This window comes from Leptodactylus fuscus, chromosome 8, assembly GCF_031893055.1.
Source record: "Leptodactylus fuscus isolate aLepFus1 chromosome 8, aLepFus1.hap2, whole genome shotgun sequence".
NCBI lineage: Eukaryota > Metazoa > Chordata > Amphibia > Anura > Leptodactylidae > Leptodactylus > Leptodactylus fuscus.
Window position 1 is genome coordinate 89,771,201 of NC_134272.1, and position 26,779 is coordinate 89,797,979.

Consider the following 26,779-nt stretch of genomic DNA (forward strand, 5'->3'; position numbering starts at 1 on the left):
CTATCGTGATAGGAGTTGGGCGAAACTTGTGAGAAGCATTGTGATAATATGTACAAGGATCTCACGGCAGATTTGATCATGTGGGGCATGTTGACACTCTTAAAAGTGAAGTTGGCACACCCCACGTGACTGCCGAGGAACAACCCCAGGCTCAACCAGGAGGCCGAAGATAACCCAATATAATCCTCCCAAGCCCATATCATCTATACATAAGAGACCTGGCGTCCGGCCGCACACACTTACCTGACTTGATGCTCCTGAATGGGAGCGTGTACTGTCCGATGAAATCGTTCCTTGACGTCTTATCGTAGTCTTCAACCAGAAACCTCACCAGGGCCAGTTCAGGGACATGAATTTTGAATTGCAAGGTCTCGTACCACATGGGGTTAAATCCTTTAGATGGAAGGACAGACATTGGTGTACGGTTACCTCTCGCTTATGCACGACCTACTGAAATATTCATGAGACCTACAGGCTACAAATTCACTAGGAGGCCACAACATCGGCAAAGTGAACCCAAAACCTGAGGGATCGCTGAAAGACGATTACTAGAAGATGCTATATATGGCGAACGTGCAGGGAGCGAAGGGAGGAATCTGTGTGGGTCATCTATATGTGATAATGAGTGTGACAGCGCTGGACCATTGTTATAGGACCATATAAGACCTACAATTGGCTGTTTTGGGTGATATGCTGGTTCTGGTGACAGTAACCTATCTATCTGCAGGGCTGGGGTGATATGCTGGTTCTGGTGACAGTAACCTATCTATCTGCAGGGCTGGGGTGATATGCTGGTTCTGGTGACACTAACCTATCTATCTGCAGGGCTGGGGTGATATACTGGGTCAGGTGACTGTAACCTATCTATCTGCAGGACTGGGGTGATATGCTGGTTCTGGTGACAGTAACCTATCTATCTGCAGGGCTGGGGTGATATACTTGGTATGGTGACACTAACCTATCTATCTGCAGGGCTGGGGTGATATGCTGGTGACAGTAACCTATCTATCTGCAGGGCTGGGGTGATATGCTGGTACTGGTGATAGTAACCTATCTATCTGCAGGGCTGGGGTGATATGCTGGTTCTGGTGACAGTAACCTATCTATCTGCAGGACTGGGGTGATATGCTGGTACTGGTGATAGTAACCTATCTATCTGCAGGGCTGGGGTGATATGCTGGTACTGGTGACAGTAACCTATCTATCTGCAGGGCTGGGGTGATATGCTGGTTCTGGTGACAGTAACCTATCTATCTGCAGGACTGGGGTGATATGCTGGTTCTGGTGACAGTAACCTATCTATCTGCAGGGCTGGGGTGATATACTGGTTCTGGTGACAGTAACCTATCTATCTGCAGGGCTGGGGTGATATGCTGGTTCTGGTGACAGTAACCTATCTATCTGCAGGGCTGGGGTGATATACTGGTTCTGGTGACAGTAACCTATCTATCTGCAGGGCTGGGGTGATATGCTGGTTCTGGTGACAGTAACCTATCTATCTGCAGGGCTGGGGTGATATGCTGGGTCTGGTGACAGTAACCTATCTATCTGCAGGGCTGGGGTGATATGCTGGTTCTGGTGACAGTAACCTATCTATCTGCAGGGCTGGGGTGATATGCTGGGGTCTGGTGACAGTAACCTATGTATCTGCAGGGCTGGGGTGATATGCTGGGGTCTGGTGACAGTAACCTATCTATCTGCAGGGCTGGGGTGATATGCTGGGTCTGGTGACACTAACCTATCTATCTGCAGGACTGGGGTGATATGCTGGTTCTGGTGACAGTAACCTATCTATCTGCAGGGCTGGGGTGATATGCCGGGTCTGATGACAGTAATCTATCTATCTGCAGGGCTGGGGTGATATGCTGGTTCTGGTGACAGTAACCTATCTATCTGCAGGGCTGGGGTGATATGCTGGTACTGGTGACAGTAACCTATCTATCTGCAGGGCTGGGGTGATATGCTGGGTCTGATGACAGTAACCTATCTATCTGCAGGGCTCCAGACTAGCATCTCCAGACTAGGTGTAAGTATTTTATACCCCTGATGTGCTGGGAATTTTGCATGTTGTTACTGCCACAGTGTAATAAACTTCATCATGATGTAAACGTAACAGAGTGTAATATAACTTACCATTATTCTCTATGTATTTGGTCTCCTGCTTTGCTTGGTCCATGGGAACCCCAAATATTTCCACCCGAACCAAAGGATCTATAATGGAGGCCTCTTTACTGTTCTCATCTTTGGGGAGTTGCTGAGCGCTGATCACCTGCAGAATAATACAAGAGGTGTCAGTGCAATGGGATATACTGGGGGATATATTAGAGGTTTCTACAGCATAGACACCTTGTATATAATTCTATACGTAAACATCTTGTATACAGTGTAATGGGTTGTGCTGGCTCAGTGAGTTAGTGCACCATTGGTGTGATCCTATTCTATATTACCTGTATAGACAGGCTGACTGGTGCGAAACCTGTAGTCTCTTGTGGCTGATCAGGGTTGAAAGTTGTATCTGTGTGTCTCATAAAGAAAGGCTTCAGAACAAAACCACAATGTCCGTTCTGCTGAAAGAGACCGTCATTAAGATCCATCTCTACTCCGGCTGTCTGGAAATTCAGCGCAACTGAGAAGTAACAGAGAAAAAACGGTTAGCGCAAGAATCCAAGATTGTATAGTCGCCCCTTCGTGTCTGAGAACTATTATATCTAGTTATATTGTTGTACATAGGAGTAGTATTATAGTAGTTATATTCTTGTACATAGGAGTAGTATTATAGTAGTTATATTCTTGTACATAGGAGGTAGTATTATAGTAGTTATAGTCTTGTACATAGGAGCAGTATTATAGTAGTTATATTCTTGTACATAGGAGCAGTATTATAGTAGTTATATTCTTGTACATAGGAGTAGTATTATAGTAGTTATATTCTTGTACATAGGAGTAGTATTATAGTAGTTATATTCTTGTACATAGGAGTAGTATTATAGTAGTTATAGTCTTGTACATAGGAGCAGTATTATAGTAGTTATATTCTTGTACATAGGAGTAGTATTATAGTAGTTATATTCTTGTAAATAGGAGCAGTATTATAGTAGTTATATTCTTGTACATAGGAGGTAGTATTATAGTAGTTATATTCTTGTATATAGGAGCAGTATTATAGTAGTTATATTCTTGTACATAGGAGGTAGTATTATAGTAGTTATATCCTTGTACATAGGAGCAGTATTATAGTAGTTATATTCTTGTACATAGGAGGTAGTATTATAGTAGTTATATTCTTGTACATAGGAGGTAGTACTATGGTAGTTATATTCTTGTACATAGGAGCAGTATTATAGTAGTTATAGTCTTGTATATAGGAGGTAGTATTATAGTAGTTATATTCTTGTACATAGGAGCAGTATTATAGTAGTTATATTCTTGTATATAGGAGGTAGTATTATAGTAGTTATATTCTTGTACATAGGAGTAGTATTATAGTAGTTATATTCTTGTATATAGGAGGTAGTATTATAGTAGTTATATTCTTGTACATAGGAGCACTATTATAGTAGTTATATTCTTATACATAGGAGTAGTATTATAGTAGTTATATTCTTGTACATAGGAGCAGTATTATAGTAGTTATATTCTTGTATATAGGAGCAGTATTATAGTAGTTATATTCTTGTACATAGGAGGTAGTATTATAGTAGTTATATCCTTGTACATAGGAGCAGTATTATAGTAGTTATATTCTTGTACATTGGAGGTAGTATTATATTAGTTATATTCTTGTACATAGGTATAGTATTATAGTAGTTATATTCTTGTACATAGCAGTATTATAGTAGTTATATTCTTGTACATAGGAGTAGTATTATAGTAGTTATATTCTTGTACATAGGAGCAGTATTATAGTAGTTATATTCTTGTACATAGGAGGTAGTATTATAGTAGTTATATTCTTGTACATAGGAGTAGTATTATAGTAGTTATATTCTTGTACATTGGAGGTAGTATTATAGTAGTTATATTCTTGTACATAGGTGTAGTATTATAGTAGTTATATTCTTGTACATAGCAGTATTATAGTAGTTATATTCTTGTACATAGGAGCAGTATTATAGTAGTCATATTCTTGTACATAGGAGTAGTATTATAGTAGTTATATTCTTGTACATAGGAGTAGTATTATAGTAGTTATATTCTTGTACATAGGAGGTAGTATTATAGTAGTTATATTCTTGTACATAGGAGCAGTATTATAGTAGTTATATTCTTGTACATAGGAGGTAGTATTATAGTAGTTATATTCTTGTACATAGGAGCAGTATTATAGTAGTTATATTCTTGTACATAGGAGTAGTATTATAGTAGTTATATTCTTGTACATAGGAGGTAGTATTATAGTAGTTATATTCTTGTACATAGGAGTAGTATTATAGTAGTTATATTCTTGTACATAGGAGTAGTATTATAGTAGTTATATTCTTGTACATAGGAGGTAGTATTATAGTAGTTATATTCTTGTACATAGGAGTAGTATTATAGTAGTTATATTCTTGTACATAGGAGTAGTATTATAGTAGTTATATTCTTGTACATAGGAGGTAGTATTATAGTAGTTATATTCTTGTACATAGGAGCAGTATTATAGTAGTTATATTCTTGTACATAGGAGGTAGTATTATAGTAGTTATATTCTTGTACATAGGAGCAGTATTATAGTAGTTATATTCTTGTACATAGGAGATAGTATTATAGTAGTTATATCCTTGTACATAGGAGCAGTATTATAGTAGTTATATTCTTGTATATAGGAGCAGTATTATAGTAGTTATATTCTTGTACATAGGAGGTAGTATTATAGTAGTTATATTCTTGTAAATAGGAGCAGTATTATAGTAGTTATATTCTTGTACATAGGAGTAGTATTATAGTAGTTATATTCTTGTACATAGGAGGTAGTATTATAGTAGTTATATTTTTGTACATAGGAGCAGTATTATAGTAGTTATATTCTTGTATATAGGAGCAGTATTATAGTAGTTATAGTCTTGTACATAGGTGGTAGTATTTTAGTAGTTATATTCTTGTACATAGGAGCAGTATTATAGTAGTTATATTCTTCTACATAGGAGGTAGTATTATAGTAGTTATATTCTTGTACATAGGAGCAGTATTATAGTAGTTATATTCTTGTACATAGGAGTAGTATTATGGTAGTTATATTCTTGTACATAGGAGCAGTATTATAGTAGTTATATTCTTGTATATAGGAGGTAGTATTATAGTAGTTATATTCTTGTACATAGGAGTAGTATTATAGTAGTTATATTCTTGTATATAGGAGGTAGTATTATAGTAGTTATATTCTTATACATAGGAGTAGTATTATAGTAGTTATATTCTTATACATAGGAGTAGTATTATAGTAGTTATATTCTTGTACATAGGTGTAGTATTATAGTAGTTATATTCTTGTACATAGCAGTATTATAGTAGTTATATTCTTGTACATAGGAGCAGTATTATAGTAGTTATATTCTTGTACATAGGAGTAGTATTATAGTAGTTATATTCTTGTACATAGGAGTAGTATTATAGTAGTTATATTCTTGTACATAGGAGGTAGTATTATAGTAGTTATATTCTTGTACATAGGAGCAGTATTATAGTAGTTATATTCTTGTACATAGGAGGTAGTATTATAGTAGTTATATTCTTGTAAATAGGAGCAGTATTATAGTAGTTATATTCTTGTACATAGGAGATAGTATTATAGTAGTTATATCCTTGTACATAAGAGCAGTATTATAGTAGTTATATTCTTGTATACAGGAGCAGTATTATAGTAGTTATAGTCTTGTACATAGGAGTAGTATTATAGTAGTTATATTCTTGTACATTGGAGGTAGTATTATATTAGTTATATTCTTGTACATAGGAGGTAGTATTATAGTAGTTATATTCTTGTACATAGGAGCAGTATTATAGTAGTTATATTCTTGTACATAGGAGCAGTATTATAGTAGTTATATTCTTGTACATAGGAGCAGTATTATAGTAGTTATATTCTTGTACATAGGAGTAGTATTATAGTAGTTATATTCTTGTACATTGGAGGTAGTATTATAGTAGTTATATTCTTGTACATAGGAGCAGTATTATAGTAGTTATATTCTTGTACATAGGAGCAGTATTATAGTAGTTATATTCTTGTACATAGGAGTAGTATTATAGTAGTTATATTCTTGTATATAGGAGCAGTATTATAGTAGTTATATTCTTGTACATAGGAGTAGTATTATAGTAGTTATATTCTTGTACATAGGAGTAGTATTATAGTAGTTATATTCTTGTACATAGGAGTAGTATTATAGTAGTCATATTCTTGTACATAGGAGGTAGTATTATAGTAGTTATATTTTTGTACATAGGAGCAGTATTATAGTAGTTATATTCTTGTATATAGGAGCAGTATTATAGTAGTTATAGTCTTGTACATAGGTGGTAGTATTTTAGTAGTTATATTCTTGTACATAGGAGCAGTATTATAGTAGTTATATTCTTCTACATAGGAGGTAGTATTATAGTAGTTATATTCTTGTACATAGGAGCAGTATTATAGTAGTTATATTCTTGTACATAGGAGTAGTATTATGGTAGTTATATTCTTGTACATAGGAGCAGTATTATAGTAGTTATATTCTTGTATATAGGAGGTAGTATTATAGTAGTTATATTCTTGTACATAGGAGTAGTATTATAGTAGTTATATTCTTGTATATAGGAGGTAGTATTATAGTAGTTATATTCTTATACATAGGAGTAGTATTATAGTAGTTATATTCTTATACATAGGAGTAGTATTATAGTAGTTATATTCTTGTACATAGGTGTAGTATTATAGTAGTTATATTCTTGTACATAGCAGTATTATAGTAGTTATATTCTTGTACATAGGAGCAGTATTATAGTAGTTATATTCTTGTACATAGGAGTAGTATTATAGTAGTTATATTCTTGTACATAGGAGGTAGTATTATAGTAGTTATATTCTTGTACATAGGAGCAGTATTATAGTAGTTCTATTCTTGTACATAGGAGGTAGTATTATAGTAGTTATATTCTTGTAAATAGGAGCAGTATTATAGTAGTTATATTCTTGTACATAGGAGGTAGTATTATAGTAGTTATATCCTTGTACATAGGAGCAGTATTATAGTAGTTATATTCTTGTACATAGGAGGTAGTATTATAGTAGTTATATTCTTGTACATAGGAGCAGTATTATAGTAGTTATATTCTTGTACATAGGAGATAGTATTATAGTAGTTATATCCTTGTACATAAGAGCAGTATTATAGTAGTTATATTCTTGTATACAGGAGCAGTATTATAGTAGTTATAGTCTTGTACATAGGAGTAGTATTATAGTAGTTATATTCTTGTACATTGGAGGTAGTATTATATTAGTTATATTCTTGTACATAGGAGGTAGTATTATAGTAGTTATATTCTTGTACATAGGAGCAGTATTATAGTAGTTATATTCTTGTACATAGGAGCAGTATTATAGTAGTTATATTCTTGTACATAGGAGCAGTATTATAGTAGTTATATTCTTGTACATTGGAGGTAGTATTATAGTAGTTATATTCTTGTACATAGGAGCAGTATTATAGTAGTTATATTCTTGTACATAGGAGCAGTATTATAGTAGTTATATTCTTGTACATAGGAGTAGTATTATAGTAGTTATATTCTTGTATATAGGAGCAGTATTATAGTAGTTATATTCTTGTACATAGGAGTAGTATTATAGTAGTTATATTCTTGTACATAGGAGTAGTATTATAGTAGTTATATTCTTGTACATAGGAGTAGTATTATAGTAGTTATATTCTTGTACATAGGAGTAGTATTATAGTAGTCATATTCTTGTACATAGGAGTAGTATTATAGTAGTTATATTCTTGTACATAGGAGCAGTATTATAGTAGGCATATTGTCATCCATGGGGCAGTATTATAGTATTAATATTTATTAGGGGCAGTATTATAGGGGTTTATTTTTTGTCTGTTAGGGGCAGTATTAGTGTATTGCATTGAATTCACTGTACATTTACTCGTATATACATGGTGATAAGTCTCTGAATAATACTTTACCCATCTGACATCCCACATTCCACATGTCTTGGGGGTTGTAATTGGAGGAATCCGTCCGCAGACCCGTTGGGTAAACTCGTGTCAGTTGCCAGGCATTGTGTCTAACAAATTCATTCCCTATAACAACAAGTAGAAAACACCTCAAGACTGAATCCTGTACATGATAATAAATAGATCTTATATAAAGGTAACTTGATTGATCAGTGAGTCAGGTCTATGACTGGGGTCTCCGTCTGCTCCTCAGATTGGTAATGTTTGGGTCTAGTAATACCTGACATTAGCTGATACAATACAGCGTCTCAGACCTGACTTATGGATTCTCGGTACTATAAGCCTCATCATTCATTCCTAGGTCACCTGGTTCTCTCACGAGCTTCCGGGCTTTATACTCAGTGAAGGAAGACATCTCATAGAGCTTGTAGTGAGTCCTCGAGTGCTTGAAGCTCTCAAAGGGGACGCTCTTACAGTAGATGATGCAGTCAGATAATTCCTGCGAGAGACGATCCTTCGACTTCTGACAAATAAAAGTACAAAAAATTTGACATAAGCAAAAAAGTTGCAGAGTCTTCGAGTAAAGCTGCCCATACACTAGAGACGCAAGACTGGTGGTCAGGACTACAGATGGCGGCCACTTGTGATCAGCTTATGACAAAAGTCCCACCTAAGAAGTTGGGATTGGCCAAACGGGAAAACCCCTTTAAGATGTGTATTAAAGACCTCCACACATAAAGAACATGGAACCTGCCTTGGATCTCTTTTTATCGTCATTGCGGCTGTTCTCCTCATCCACGTCACCGCCATCTTCTTCATCAGATATTTCGGCCACCTCGGGGTCTTCAGAGGGTTCCCCTAAGCAGTCCTCCAAACTCCCGATCTTCTTGCCTTTTAGAATGATTTTCCCTCGTAGTTCCTTAGAGAGAAGAGAATGTCAGGACGTGAATGGTGAGAATGTGAGAAGCTCATGCTAATTTATACATGGAATCCCCAACTAACACATGGAGGGAGCATCGAGGCCTCCTGGGGTATCAGGACTCGAATGTGACGCCAACATTTGCACCTCTGAGCTGCTTTTATCCAGAAATAGCATAAGACTCGCTCGTGGATTGTGTCTGCTATGGCTCAGCTCCATTGAAGTTACATAGATACATAGCTCTGCATAGGAGCTGAATGCACAAAACGGTTGGAGATTTTTATTCACAAACTGGCTTTATTTTTTATTTTTGATATATTTGTGTACTAAAACCATATTGTCTAAGTATAAATACCCCGTCAGTGTGGCCGTAAACTTCTAGAAGGGTCCTAGAGGTCTTCTTACTCTTCTTACCTCTGGGGAAGGTAATTGCATCGGGATCCGTCCATCGAGGGTGCTGGTCACCAGCTTTTCACCCAGGATGTTCTTCAGGTGTTGGGCCATGGTGTCCTGCTGCTCCACACTGCAATGGTTCTCCAAAGACAGGATGACGGGGTAGTCGGATACCTGTGGACAGGGCCAGAGTCACACGCGGCCCCCGGGAAGAGTTCTGCTGCCTCAGATTGTTTTTCACCACCTGTTCATTTACTGTATCTCACTTTTAAGGAAGCCATGTAATATTTATTAAGACGACATATTAGCTTTCCTCCGTCTGAGCTGAGGTGTAGCAGATAAGCAGTAATGACACTGACGGACGCTCCATGTCTGGGGCAGGGACGCCTGGCACCTGTCCTGCGATATCGCTGATAACAGAGCGCTCACCCGGCTGTAACAAGTCTGACCGGACTCCTGCAGCGTCTACCTGTGACCTCAGCAAAGTCAGATCCAGGGAAAGCTGAGTCACAGCCATTATAACTCCCTCTAAAGTCATCACCCAGCTTTCCCAAGCTCCGGAATCTATTTATGTATCGATATTATGTAGAGAAGTAGACGCACTGTCTGGGAAAGCAGAATCGTAGCTCTCTCAAGACACTATAGCACGAGGCAAATTTGCCATTGAGGGGTCTAGGAAAGCTGGGTGCTATATTATAGAAAGAGATCTAGTGCTAGAACAGAATATATGACTCCTATCAATAGAGAATGGATTGCAGGATCTCTTCTTGCTGTGATTCAGAAGAGAGCGTCATTGTTTACTTCTTGGTCATGTGCTGATACAATGTAACAAGATATGCACCTGCATCACATGACCAGGACAGGAAGTAAACAATGAAGGTTCATACTGACTACTATGAAGCAAAGATCCTGAAATTCATTAAAAATTGATACAAAAAGTAAGTTGGAAACACCACTTTCTTTATACAAAGAATAACTTTTATTTCCCTTTAAATTAAAGGGAAAATACTTTCAGCTTAAGTCAAAGACAGATTTCACAAACTCTAGCGTCTCTGTCAATGCACAAAGCTAACACAGCTGAGGGTTTGTTACAATTGTATCTGGTGCAGAAAATCCTCTGTGCGTTTTAATACCTAAGTTTTCTGTCCTGTCCTGAACTATGAGTTGTTGGCCTGCACTTACGCATTATAACAAACCCTCAGCAATGGGTTTGAAGATGGATTTTGACCCTCTAAATGGAAAACAATGGGGAAGATTTATCAAAACTGGTGCAAAAAAAGTGCTCATAAAGCTCATGGCAACCAGATGGTTTTCTAAAGACCTAGGACCATCATCTACTGAATAAAACGCTGAACTAACTCTGTGCTGCCTGTTCCAACAGCTGAATATCCTTTTACAAAGCAACAGAGTCAGCTGCAGTTCCCTGCGCAGCCATGTGACTGGGAGTAGCGCTGTGCAGGTAAGGTTACACCAGGTTGAGTGCAGCTCCTAGAGGTCAGACCTCCAACAATATCCCTTTAAGAGGAGGTCAGTAATTTTTTAGGAGGGGTCAGAGTAGGATATACAAAAAAACTTCAGATAACCTTCCTCCCCACAAGTCAATAGATATGTCTTTCTTATAAGCTACACACCCTGAATGCATACTTGTTGATGGCTGAGATCACATCTTTGAAGAAGATTTTGGAGGTGAAGGTGTGGCCATGATATACAATGGGTTCTCCATTGGGGCCATCCCAGGTGTCCACCTCCACACAGCGGCAGCCCCTTTTTAAGGCCCTGCATAGGACAGAAGTTAGAAATAGTCAGGAGGACATCAACCATAACTCAGCGCACCCCCACCCCAACCTGGCAGACCACCGGCATGGCTGCCCCCTCTCACCTGATGTAGCCCTCCACGCTGCTCTGCCCCCGAAGCTGGTCCTCCATCAGGTAGGTGTTGTGTGAGGAGGAGATGAAATAATGGCACAGCGGCTGCGTCATATCCTGATAGAGAGGTTCATGGCTCATGTTGAATATGGATCCCTCCGCCGAGCACAAGTACATCAGGAAGCCGTCAATACTCAGAGCATGAAGCTTTTGTGCTACAAATCAAGACTTACATTAAAGGGATTGTCCAAAAAGTTACAAAACTATTTTTCTATAACCAGGAGGACTTGTCGTGTCCTGCATTACACAGACAATACATTGATATGACTAGTGCAATGGACGGGGAAGTTCGTACAGTCTCTTCTGTTCAGGGATTGCAGCAGGACTCCTATTCCTTGAATACAAGTACCCTGCATGCACTCACCATACACTGCACCATCTTACGGAAACCTATCCTGTGCATACGTCATCAGTATAAAAATTCCATTTGAAGCCGGAAAACCCCTTTAAAAAACATGGAAACTTTTGCTGCCTTGGAAAAAAGGAAAAATTCTAAGTGATTGCTCAATATTAAGGTTCTCCATTATCTTACCCGTCTCTGAAGGTTCATATCTGGCAATAAGATCCATTGCAAACTCCTCTGTATTATCTCCCTCAAGCTGCTCCTGACGCAAGAAGTCCACAAACTCCAACAGAGTCAACTTCTTGCCATCCTTTGAGAAGTCTTGGAAAATCTTAAGAATGTCATCTCGTTGGGTCAGGGCTTTGTAAAACAACACAAACTCGTCACCTTCCAATGTACCCGATTCTGATTTATCAGCCATCTGAGGACATAAAAACTGATATAAAGAGACGGAACATCTCCCTGTATACTGAGTAACTCTGAGAATGGCCAAACATCTGCCTGGAGGAAGGATTACATAGTCCTAAAATATACTTCTATGTACAAGAATATAACTACTATAAACAAAATCCAAGAATAAATCAGCTCACCGTATTTTCGTATGAAAAAAGAAACCTCCAGGGAGCCTGGCTTGCAGGTGACTTTCAACCCGCCGTCCACAAGAAATATCCAACACGTAAAAGGTGCCAGCTACATCCAAGAGGTAATCAACAAATTTCCACGATAGAAATAAAATGTAACTTTTATTGCATCTTCTTCTTTAAAAAAAAGTTACATGGTAACTACAAAAGGGTACATCATTAACGCAAGGCCTTGCGTTAATGATGTACCCTTTTGTAGTTACCATGTAACTTTTTTTAAAGAAGAAGATGCAATAAAAGTTACATTTTATTTCTATCGTGGAAATTTGTTGATTACCTCTTGGATGTAGCTGGCACCTTTTACGTGTTGGATATAACTACTATAATACTGCTCTTATGTACAAGAATAAGGCAAAGTCTATATTGATATACTTCATAGTATCCTGTCCATCAAATAGTCAAAGCTGCCTCCCCCCAGCTTGCTGAAGAATACAAGAAGTGAGATGAAGAGACAGGGAGATGGGAAAACCCCTTTAAATTCTTTAGCAACAGTCTGTGACTAGCAGACGCCGTCATAGTGGTCTGAACTGGATGAAGAAGAAGGAACAGTGAACTACTCCATTTACAGATAACATCAGTGGATGTAAATATATTGTGTTCACTGGGTGCATTCACACGGAGTACCGTGCCGCGTGATGTGGCACGTATACGGCGTGTGAGACTTTGAGCGCCGTATATGCTCCCATTGATTTCAATGGGAGCTTGGATCGTATACGCCGCGTTATTTTGCGGCCGTGATTTTGCGGCTCGTTACTCCGTGTGAATGCACCTTTACTGTCTGCACAATGACTTTGTAGAACTGTTATCTATTACTATATGGTCACTGTATGGCAGCACTTGCAGTCTTTGTATAGGAGTTTTTATTTAGTAGCAATATGGCGGTATTATTCAGTGTCTATTGGTTTATACTGACCATAATACACTGTAACAGTACGGCGATAACATTTGTTCCTTAGTGATGTTATTATCATATAACTGTCATATCTGATATTTTCACCGCCACCCTTAGTATACTACTTCGCCCCCACTGCCTCTATGATACCCTATGATTACAGTTTCTGGGCTCAGTTGCCATATTTTTTGACTTTTTCTGTACAGTTTCCCCTTGGGCCCGGGGTGCTGTACTGACTTGCGTCACGTATGTGAATAGATGCTGGCAGTAGCGGTATTATATCATCAGCACATTTGTGCAGGACAGGTTATATTTAGAGACTTGCCTGGACAATCATAATAGTCTGTAATAAACTACCGCCTGGCGCTGGAGGATGAGAGAGGAAACTGCAGCCGTCAGCGTACGGGGGATGTCAGGGAATATATAAATATAGAGCAGCTCATATAACAGGAGGCTGGGGGGGGGGGATCGTATACCAGTGATATACAGGTGTTATGGGGAGGAGGCCGAACTTAGGAGCAGAGTAAATACAGCCCTGTGCAAAAGATTTAGGCAGGCATGGAGAAATGCTATAATGTAAAGATGCTTTCAGAAATGGAAGGATGACCTGACACTCAAGACTTGTGACCGTTTATTATATGGCGGGATTATTTATTATTACTTTGACAGCATTTTGTTCTAGTCAAGGATTGATGGTTTAACCTGATGGGAAATAGAAGCGTCTGAGCCGATGTACGAGAGCTGTGGCGACGCCATGGACAGATCTGCCTCGGGTTTCTTTGATGAAATCTATAGCTGCAGCTTGTTCTCCTTATTATCTATCCAGCCATTATAGATTACACGTACCGACCTCTCACCAGGGAGGACAACGCAACCATTGAAACCCAAATGGACTGAAACACATCCAGTTTCCCACCCCCCTTCTCTGACATGGTTTGGTCAAACCTCAACTTCAATTATTAAGTATAGGTTCTAGAACAATCTGTAAGGGGGTTACCTAATTACTGGCTAATTAATATTGTAATTGACTACTATCTTTCCAACCAAAGATCATACGACTAAGGCCGGGCCGCCGGGGACTCACTAGGGACTGATACGCTGGGTCAGATTGCATTATTTATTACAATGTACCAGGAGCTTGTTGCACTTGACCACTGTCTGACGTCCAATCACACGATACCCAAATCTCATAATGTTACATCCACCTTTGATCTCAGAGATGTGATTCCCCTTTAAGAAAATGTTTTACTTTTTTCATTTCTGTTACAGCGTTTATTCCGGTAGTCTCCAGATTGTGGCAACTCAACATTATACCGTCCACCCAGTAAATAGAAGTCATCCAGTATATAGCTGCTGCTGAATATGGTGAGAAGACTAACTCCCATTACAGGTCAGACAGGGACAGTCACCCAGCTTTCCTATTGCTCTGAATGGAGCTGAACTAATGAATGATTATGTAGATAATCTGTTTTCCCTTAGTCCCAACAGCGGCACAAGGCTCCCCGTATTGTGCCGCTGGTGGGACGACAGGGAATATAACTGCTATAATACTACTCCTATATACAAGAATATAACTACTATAATACTGCTCCTATGTACAAGAATATAACTACTATAATACTACTCCTATGTACAAGAATATAACTACTATAATACTGCCCCTATGTACAAGAATATAACTACTATAATACTGCTCTTATGTACAAGAATATAACTACTATAATACTGCTCCTATGTACAAGAATATAACTACTATAATACTACTCCTATGTACAAGAATATAACTACTATAATACTGCTCCTATGTACAAGAATATAACTACTATAATACTGCTCCTATGTACAAGAATATAACTACTATAATACTGCCCCTATGTACAAGAATATAACTACTATAATACTGCTCTTATGTACAAGAATATAACTACTATAATACTACCTCCTATGTACAAGAATATAACTACTATAATACTACTCCTATGTACAAGAATATAACTACTATAATACTACTCCTATGTACAAGAATATAACTACTATAATACTACTCCTATGTACAAGAATATAACTACTATAATACTACTCCTATGTACAAGAATATAACTACTATAATACTACCTCCTATGTACAAGAATATAACTACTATAATACTACTCCTATGTACAAGAATATAACTACTTTAATACTACTCCTATATACAAGAATATAACTACTATAATACTACTCCTATGTACAAGAATATAACTACTATAATACTACCTCCTATGTACAAGAATATAACTACTATAATACTGCCCCCTATGTACAAGAATATAACTACTATAATACTGCTCCTATGTACAAGAATATAACTACTATAATACTACTCCTATGTACAAGAATATAACTACTATAATACTGCCTCCTATGTACAAGAATATAACTACTATAATACTACTCCTATGTACAAGAATATAACTACTATAATACTGCCTCCTATATACAAGAATATAACTACTATAATACTACCTCCTATGTACAAGAATATAACTACTATAATACTACTCCTATATACAAGAATATAACTACTATAATACTACTCCTATATACAAGAATATAACTACTATAATACTACTCCTATGTACAAGAATATAACTACTATAATACTGCCTCCTATATACAAGAATATAACTACTATAATACTACCTCCTATGTACAAGAATATAACTACTATAATACTACTCCTATATACAAGAATATAACTACTATAATACTACTCCTATATACAAGAATATAACTACTATAATACTACTCCTATATACAAGAATATAACTACTATAATACTACTCCTATTTACAAGAATATAACTACTATAATACTACTCCTATGTACAAGAATATAACTACTATAATACTGCTCCTATGTACAAGAGTATAACTACTATAATACTACTCCTATGTACAAGAATATAACTACTATAATACTACCTCCTATGTACAAGAATATAACTACTATAATACTACTCCTATGTACAAGAATATAACTACTATAATACTACCTCCTATATACAGGAATATAACTACTATAATACTACTCCTATGTACAAGAATATAACTACTATAATACTGCTCCTATGTACAAGAGTATAACTACTATAATACTATTCCTATGTACAAGAATATAACTACTATAATACTACTCCTATGTACAAGAATATAACTACTATAATACTGCTCCTATGTACAAGAGTATAACTACTATAATACTGCCTCCTATGTACAAGAATATAACTACTATAATACTGCTCCTATGTACAAGAGTATAACTACTATAATACTACTCCTATGTACAAGAATATAACTACTATAATACTACCTCCTATGTACAAGAATATAACTACTATAATACTGCTCCTATGTACAAGAATATAACTACTATAATACTACCTCCTATATACAAGAATATAACTACTATAATACTGCCCCTATGTACAAGAATATAACTACTATAATACTACTCCTATGTACAAGAATATAACTACTATAATACTGCCCCTATGTACAAGAATATAACTACTATAATACTACTCCTATTTACAAGAATATAACTACTATAATACTACTCCTATGTACAAGAATATAACTACTATAATACTGCTCCTATGTACAAGAGTATAACTACTATAATACTACCTCCTATGTACAAGAATATAACTACTATAATACTGCTCCTATGTACAAGAGTATAACTACTATAATACTACCTCCTATGTACAAGAATATAACTACTATAATACTACTCCTATATACAAGAATATAACTACTATAATACTACTCCTATATACAAGAATATAACTACTATAATACTACTCCTATATACAAGAATATAACTACTATAATACTACTCCTATATACAAGAATATAACTACTATAATACTACTCCTATATACAAGAATATAACTACTATAATACTACTCCTATGTACAAGAATATAACTACTATAATACTGCCCCTATGTACAAGAATATAACTACTATAATACTACTCCTATTTACAAGAATATAACTACTATAATACTACTCCTATGTACAAGAATATAACTACTATAATACTGCTCCTATGTACAAGAGTATAACTACTATAATACTACTCCTATGTACAAGAATATAACTACTATAATACTACCTCCTATGTACAAGAATATAACTACTATAATACTACTCCTATGTACAAGAATATAACTACTATAATACTACCTCCTATATACAGGAATATAACTACTATAATACTACTCCTATGTACAAGAATATAACTACTATAATACTGCTCCTATGTACAAGAGTATAACTACTATAATACTATTCCTATGTACAAGAATATAACTACTATAATACTACTCCTATGTACAAGAATATAACTACTATAATACTGCTCCTATGTACAAGAGTATAACTACTATAATACTGCCTCCTATGTACAAGAATATAACTACTATAATACTGCTCCTATGTACAAGAGTATAACTACTATAATACTACTCCTATGTACAAGAATATAACTACTATAATACTACCTCCTATGTACAAGAATATAACTACTATAATACTGCTCCTATGTACAAGAATATAACTACTATAATACTACCTCCTATATACAAGAATATAACTACTATAATACTGCCCCTATGTACAAGAATATAACTACTATAATACTACTCCTATGTACAAGAATATAACTACTATAATACTGCCCCTATTTACAAGAATATAACTACTATAATACTACTCCTATGTACAAGAATATAACTACTATAATACTGCTCCTATGTACAAGAGTATAACTACTATAATACTACTCCTATGTACAAGAATATAACTACTATAATACTGCTCCTATGTACAAGAGTATAACTACTATAATACTACCTCCTATGTACAAGAATATAACTACTATAATACTACTCCTATATACAAGAATATAACTACTATAATACTACTCCTATATACAAGAATATAACTACTATAATACTACTCCTATATACAAGAATATAACTACTATAATACTACTCCTATGTACAAGAATATAACTACTATAATACTGCCCCTATGTACAAGAATATAACTACTATAATACTACTCCTATGTACAAGAATATAACTACTATAATACTGCCCCTATGTACAAGAATATAACTACTATAATACTACTCCTATTTACAAGAATATAACTACTATAATACTACTCCTATGTACAAGAATATAACTACTATAATACTGCTCCTATGTACAAGAGTATAACTACTATAATACTACCTCCTATGTACAAGAATATAACTACTATAATACTACTCCTATGTACAAGAATATAACTACTATAATACTACCTCCTATGTACAAGAATATAACTACTATAATACTACTCCTATGTACAAGAATATAACTACTATAATACTACCTCCTATATACAGGAATATAACTACTATAATACTACTCCTATGTACAAGAATATAACTACTATAATACTGCTCCTATGTACAAGAGTATAACTACTATAATACTATTCCTATGTACAAGAATATAACTACTATAATACTACTCCTATGTACAAGAATATAACTACTATAATACTGCTCCTATGTACAAGAGTATAACTACTATAATACTACTCCTATGTACAAGAATATAACTACTATAATACTACCTCCTATGTACAAGAATATAACTACTATAATACTGCTCCTATGTACAAGAATATAACTACTATAATACTACCTCCTATATACAAGAATATAACTACTATAATACTGCCCCTATGTACAAGAATATAACTACTATAATACTACTCCTATGTACAAGAATATAACTACTATAATACTGCCCCTATGTACAAGAATATAACTACTATAATACTACTCCTATTTACAAGAATATAACTACTATAATACTACTCCTATGTACAAGAATATAACTACTATAATACTGCTCCTATGTACAAGAGTATAACTACTATAATACTACCTCCTATGTACAAGAATATAACTACTATAATACTACTCCTATGTACAAGAATATAACTACTATAATACTACCTCCTATGTACAAGAATATAACTACTATAATACTACTCCTATGTACAAGAATATAACTACTATAATACTACCTCCTATATACAGGAATATAACTACTATAATACTACTCCTATGTACAAGAATATAACTACTATAATACTGCTCCTATGTACAAGAGTATAACTACTATAATACTATTCCTATGTACAAGAATATAACTACTATAATACTACTCCTATGTACAAGAATATAACTACTATAATACTGCTCCTATGTACAAGAGTATAACTACTATAATACTGCCTCCTATGTACAAGAATATAACTACTATAATACTGCTCCTATGTACAAGAGTATAACTACTATAATACTACTCCTATGTACAAGAATATAACTACTATAATACTACCTCCTATATACAAGAATATAACTACTATAATACTGCTCCTATGTACAAGAATATAACTACTATAATACTACCTCCTATGTACAAGAACATAACTACTATAATACTACTCCTATGTATAAGATTATAACTACTATAATACTGCTCCTATGTACAAGAATATAACTACTATAATACTACTCCTATGTACAAGAATATAACTACTATAATACTACTCCTATGTACAAGAATATAACTACTATAATACTACCTCCTATGTACAAGAATATAACTACTATAATACTACTCCTATGTGCAAGAATATAACTACTATAATACTACTCCTATGTACAAGAATATAACTACTATAATACTACCTCCTATGTACAAGAATATAACTACTATAATACTACTCCTATGTACAAGAATATAACTACTATAATACTACTCCTATGTACAAGAATATAACTACTATAATACTACCTCCTATGTACAAGAATATAACTACTATAATACTACCCTCTATGTACAAGAATATAACTACTATAATACTACTCCTATGTACAAGAATATAGCTACTATAATACTGCTCCTATGTACAAGAATATAACTACTATAATACTACCTCCTATGGGAGCAGTCACAGCCTATGTTTCGGTGTAGGCCTCGTCTAGCTGGTGATTTGCTCCCACCCTGTGATTACATTTGTACAATTATTCACACCCGTCACCTGGAATAGTCGGTAAGCGTGTTGCTCGTTCATATCCACATTCATCATTTTCAGCAGATCTTGGACCTCCTTGAAGTTCATTCTTCCATCTCGGTTCTTGTCGGCTTTTTGGAACCAGTCACAGATCCATCTTAGTGGCTGGTCAAGGATAAAGCAGTAATGAGCCCCACACAGGTCTCAGTTTGGCCACTTTCACATGGGTGTAAGACAAGACACAACCCCAGACCTAACCAGACTTAGACCTCCATAACCTTCTATAGTTCTCTATCTCCGCTTCTAGTGTTACCACAGGTTTGGGTGCTGAGTCCATAATACAGGCACATTCACGCCCTCGCATTGTGCCCATCCTGACTTTATAGATTTCTTGCGTTACTTATTTTATACACATTTTGAGTTGTAGCAATTTTTCTACTCTAATCACATCCAAACCTTCAAAAAAAACAGATTTCTTCCAAGATCTCTCTTTGTTTCCGTGAATTCGCAACATTCTTCTTTGCATTGTCAGATGGTTTGTAACAATGTATCAGTAACGGAAATCTGTAAAAAAAATAAAACTTAAAGGATACTGATCAAGGATTTCCTTTTGGTCCATGTTCCGGACTGTTTCGATGAGTTTCTCCAGGCCTTGGATCCAGCCCTGAGCCTCCTCTGCAGTACTTGCAACAAGGTCAAGGTTCCCTCGGCGCCCATAGAAGACAATGGTGAAGCAAAGCTCTGGCTCGAACTCATCAGCGATGCTCTGCAAAACCTCAGACTGATGTCCATCCCGCACAGTCTCAATGTCACTGATGGAAACTACATGAATAATAATGGAAGCGTAAAGAGTCCAGATTAGTCTTATTGGCGCATAAGGTATCTCAATGGGGGCTGAATATTTATGCAACAAATATTTATGGACCAGCACATCCAAAAAAGTCACCAAAATTTAAGATACTCTCCATTACAAATCTTTCTATCATTTTGTGTATTCAGACCTATACATCTGCATGGTAGCGGACTACAAACAAATTCTGCGTAGTTTGCTCCTATAGTCACCATTCCTCACAATCTTCCTGCCAATAAAAGCTTCTAAGGTGTGTGTATACGGAATAGTATATTGCTATTTATACACCAATATCCATAGAGAGAGTCCAGAGACTACAAATACATTACTTATCCTGTACTGATCCTGCGTTATACACTGTATTATACTACAGAGCTGCGCTCACTGTTTTGCTGGTGCAGTCACTGTGTACATACATTACATTACTTATCCTGTATTATACTCCAGAGCTGCGCTCACTATTCTGCTGGTGCAGTCACTGTGTACATACATTACATTACTTATCCTGTATTATACTCCAGAGCTGCGCTCACTATTCTGCTGGTGTAGTCACTGTGTACATACATTACATTACTTATCCTGTATTATACTCCAGAGCTGCGCTCACTATTTTGCTGGTGCAGTCACTGTGTACATACATTACATTACTTATCCTGTATTATACTCCAGAGCTGCGCTCACTATTCTACCGGTACAGTCACTGTGTACATACATTACATTACTTATCCTTTATTATACTCCAGAGCTGCGCTCACTATTCTGCTGGTACAGTCACTGTGTACATACATTACATTACTTATCCTGTATTATACTCCAGAGCTGCGCTCACTATTCTGCTGGTACAGTCACTGTGTACATACATTACATTACTTATCCTTTATTATACTCCAGAACTGCGCTCACTATTCTGCTGGTACAGTCACTGTGTACATACATTACATTACTTATCCTGTATTATACTCCAGAACTGCGCTCACTATTCTGCTGGTGCAGTCACTGTGTACATACATTACATTACTTATCCTGTATTATACTCCAGAGCTGCGCTCACTATTCTGCTGGTGCAGTCACTGTGTACATACATTACATTACTTATCCTGTATTATACTCCAGTGCTGCGCTCACTATTCTGCTGGTACAGTCACTGTGTACATACATTACATTACTTATCCTGTATTATACTCCAGAGCTGCGCTCACTATTCTACTGGTACAGTCACTGTGTACATACATTACATTACTTATCCTGTATTATACTCCAGAGCTGCGCTCACTATTCTGCTGGTGCAGTCACTGTGTACATACATTACATTACTTATCCTGTATTATACCCCAGAGCTGGGCTCACTATTCTGCTGGTACAGTCACTGTGTACATACATTACATTACTTATCCTGTATTATACTCCAGAGCTGCGCTCACTATTCTGCTGGTGCAGTCACTGTGTACATACATTACATTACTTATCCTGTATTATACCCCAGAGCTGGGCTCACTATTCTGCTGGTACAGTCACTGTGTACATACATTACATTACTTATCCTGTATTATACTCCAGAGCTGCGCTCACTATTCTGCTGGTACAGTCACTGTGTACATACATTACATTACTTATCCTGTATTATACCCCAGAGCTGGGCTCACTATTCTGCTGGTACAGTCACTGTGTACATACATTACATTACTTATCCTGTATTATACTCCAGAGCTGCGCTCACTATTCTGCTGGTACAGTCACTGTGTACATACATTACATTACTTATACTGTATTATACTCCAGAGCTGCGCTCACTATTCTGCTGGTGCAGTCACTGTGTACATACATTACATTACTTATCCTGTACTGATCCTGAGTTACATCCTGTTTATACTCCAGAGCTGCTCTCACTGTCTAGCTCTGCTCTTGTACTATGGACATCCCCTTTAAGCTTCCTATCAGATAGTAGTATACTGTACATCTATCCAGTTACAGACTTCTATCTATAGTGATGTAGCCTCGTCCTGTCACTACATCACCACAGTCTCCATCAGTAATGCACATTGCTGGACGCTCTCCCGGCTCTGCTACATTATGCTCTTAGCCCCTCAGCTTGCAGACTATCACTCCCCTCCTGCAGATTGATTACTGGAACTCCAGCCCCACAACATCATGTCTGGCAGCTTCACCTCTGCAGAACAACTCCCTGCTCAACATTGAGTGCCTGTAGGGAGACAGTAATGGAAGTGCGGACATATTGCACCGCCGGAGTGCGCCTCCGCTGCCAGGACTGATCCGTACAATACCCGGCCAAGAACCGAAGATCTGAGAAACAATTATCAAGCGACCGAAATGATCAGAAGCTTCTACCCAGGAGCCTGAATGCTGGAAACTCTGCGGGAAGCAAATCATTAAAGTTCTGAGACCTCCTAATATACTTTGTGTCTTCTCCATCTTCTGCCTGGTGTCAGTGAGTCAGAAGTTTATTGTTCAGGCTAAAAGCTTTGCTGGATCTTGTACAGCTGAGGGTTTGCTGCAATGGCTGTCATTCCAGGTAACGCTCTGTGAACTCTCTTCTCCTGTGCTGGAGCTTTGTGACAATGTGTCAGTTTGTAGCCCTGAGTGTTTAGCTCACAGAGGCTGACACCTGCGCCAGGGGACCCAAATGATGGAGAGCCCCTCTGCTAAGACAGTGGTTACATGTGGACCCCGCGGACCCCACAGACTATAATGAGAGAAATGTCCTCTGTTTAGCGCTTGTCTCTGCTGATTTTCGATGGATTTGGTGGAGGTCACGACCCACATGTGAACGGGGCCGGAGGATTGTCTAGATTGGATTTCATTTAAGCAAACCCTCAGCAGCGAGCTATATTAGGTGTATACAGGATCTGTCACGAGATATAAGTAAGGAGGTTTCCATTCACTGACAGCAAGTGGAGATCTTGAAAAATGAGAAAAATTGAAACATAAACGTATAAAGGGATTTCTGAACTTATTTCTGGAGTAGCTGGGTGATAATGTGGCACCGATTTGGGGTAGGGTCCTATTGTGTGCCAAGGATGGGCCACACTGCCCGTTCTGTGCCTATCTATGAATGTGGTTGGATCAGGGCAGAGAGGGAAAGTTTCTTTAATGTATCATTATATAAAACATGTTGGAATAAACATTTGGATACAATGTATCGCTTATAGACACACTATGGGAGACTGCGCCGCACTCACAGGTAGATTTGGTGTTGCCCGTCTTCTTGGACTTGTACCAGATGGTCATACAATCCTCCTGGAGCTTGAAGTATCTTTGTTTTTTCCAGTTTCGAGACTTCACTTTCCTCATGACGGATCCGGCCTGCATAAGCTGCAAGTTCTCATCCAGCTGCAAACCTGCGAACACAGCAACGTGAGCAAAGGGAAGACCACCGACATGGTCGCACCGTATGTTATCCTGATACTCACGGGTGCAGCACGGAAAGGACATCGTGTACCCGGGGTGTCCTCAGCTCTGCGGCATCTGGAACCCAATGATAAAGTCATAAAGGTTATACAATATGTGCCAATGCCGAGGGTAAGGAATGGCTCTCTACCTGTGTATAGTGACAGCAACCAAGAGTGCCTGACTGTATAGTGACAGTAAGAGTGCCCCCATATATTGTGGTAGCAAGAATATCCCCATATATTGTGGTAGCAAGAATATCCCCATATATTGTGGTAGAGTGCCCCCATATATATCGTGGTAGATAGGGTATCCGCATGTGTAGTGACTGTAAATGTCCACTTCACTGCCTTGAATCTGTATCTAAATACATAACAGTGGGTACAGGCACCCCCTTAACCCTTCTCCCCTTACCCCGATCCGCTACTGGTGCTGCAGCAGTTTAACCAATTGTAGAAGTTCGGGATAACTCTGCTAAATCTTATATACATGACTGATCCCTACAGGTCGCACCATTACTAGTCACACTTATGTCTATGACTACTTTAGCCTGAAGAATATAATGTATTCTCTGTTATCAGCCAGTTCAGTCCAGACACGTCCCTACCCCTCTGACTACAACTTTATGTCACCTCTCTCCATCAATATGTGACTGATATCAATCTTATATGGTTCTTATGTGGCTTATATAGCTCTTATATGGCTCTTATACAGCTTTATATGGCTCTGATATGACGTATATGGCTCTGATATGACTTATATGGCTCTTATATGGCCCTTATATGGCTCCGCACTCTTAGAAACCACAGTTCGGCAGTGTCTGGGGTGACTTTGTCCGCTGTACACACTGACCTGATAGACGGCGCTGGTTTCCTCCCAGGTTTCAGGACTCCGTCTGGATCATGTATCCCACGGGCCAATAAGCTGCGGTTTTAATGAGCTTTCTGCATGGCGTCCGCCTTTGTCTACCATTTAATTAGGATGGGTCCTGACGGAGCGCATCATCCTGGGAAACGGGAGAAGGAGCAACAGGATCAGCGAGGAAAACTCCCATCCGGCAGCGAGCTGTACAGCGGCAGCGCAGGGAATACCCCGACTGCAGGAGTGACGGACAGCCTGCACACTTACAAGGTTACACAGTAACACAGTAGGTCCAGTGGAAAGACGGCTCCGATTTCACCCTCACAAGACGAGGAAACACAACAACGTCTCCGCCAGAGTCACCGACTACCTGCAAATACTTCACCTAATGTAGGGCAGGATTATATATAACCCGGGGTAATCCCACATGTCTGTACATTATACTTCTATAACCATCACATTCTCCTGTCAGAGATAAGCGGCGTCACCCAAGCACTGCTTATCTCTCCCTGCAGGAACAATCTGTCATTGATCCCTTTTGCAGAAAGCTCCTTCTCCTGTACTAACCACTGACCGACCGGCAGCTAGTGATCCTGCTCTTTAATAAAAAGAAAGAGGTTCTTCAGCAGCTGCAGTTTGTTATATAGTATAGAGTCCCAGCAGAATATTATAATATACAGATGGAGCAGAGAAAACCCGAACTGCTCATCATACACATCTCAGCTGCTGCAGAACCTCATATTCAGCACCCAAAGTGTGTATTACAACAGAACATAGAGCCCCAGTATAGGACTGCGGTCATTGTCCAGGGTCCTGATTCTGGATTACGCAGCAGCACAATATACATAATGTCATTCTGAAGACTATACAGAGCCAAAGTATCTAAGCCTTTTATGTGCTATACAGTCTGCTGAGCTGTATCTAATCCTATCCTGTGTGATGCTGTATACTGAGCTGTGTATCTAATCCTATCCTGTGTGATACTATATACTGAGCTGTGTATCTAATCCTGTCCTGTGTGATACTGTATACTGAGCTGTGTATCTAATCCTGTCCTGTGTGATACTGTATACTGAGCTGTGTATCTAATCCTATCCTGTGTGATATTGTATACTGAGCTGTATCTAATCCTATCCTGTGTGATATTGTATACTGAGCTGTATCTAATCCTATCCTGTGTGATACTGTATACTGAGCTGTGTATCTAATCCTATCCTGTGTGATACTGTATACTGAGCTGTGTATCTAATCCTATCCTGTGTGATACTGT

The 26,779-nt window shown here is 37.4% G+C and overlaps 1 protein-coding gene across 2 annotated transcripts in view; it reads right to left on the bottom strand.

Moving 5' to 3' along the window:
- Positions 1–26,779, bottom strand: part of PLCD4 (phospholipase C delta 4) — a 42,043-nt gene that overhangs the window by 3,401 nt on the left and 11,863 nt on the right. Inside the window, exons 1-16 of one of the 2 annotated variants that reach the window (XM_075284610.1) lie at positions 25,777–25,877; positions 25,501–25,654; positions 24,672–24,726; positions 24,441–24,599; positions 20,987–21,215; positions 20,421–20,550; positions 11,921–12,152; positions 11,342–11,543; positions 11,094–11,238; positions 9,484–9,636; positions 8,905–9,069; positions 8,517–8,673; positions 8,160–8,276; positions 2,448–2,626; positions 2,134–2,269; positions 244–393 (exon numbers count right to left, since the gene is read on the bottom strand). In XM_075284610.1, coding sequence (XP_075140711.1) covers positions 244–393; positions 2,134–2,269; positions 2,448–2,626; positions 8,160–8,276; positions 8,517–8,673; positions 8,905–9,069; positions 9,484–9,636; positions 11,094–11,238; positions 11,342–11,543; positions 11,921–12,152; positions 20,421–20,550; positions 20,987–21,215; positions 24,441–24,599; positions 24,672–24,693 — 2,176 coding nt within the window. In that variant the 5' untranslated portion in view covers positions 24,694–24,726; positions 25,501–25,654; positions 25,777–25,877. Of the gene's footprint in view, positions 1–243; positions 394–2,133; positions 2,270–2,447; positions 2,627–8,159; positions 8,277–8,516; positions 8,674–8,904; positions 9,070–9,483; positions 9,637–11,093; positions 11,239–11,341; positions 11,544–11,920; positions 12,153–20,420; positions 20,551–20,986; positions 21,216–24,440; positions 24,600–24,671; positions 24,727–25,500; positions 25,655–25,776; positions 25,878–26,779 lie in introns of those variants that run through there. The other variant, XM_075284609.1, reaches the window with a different exon arrangement.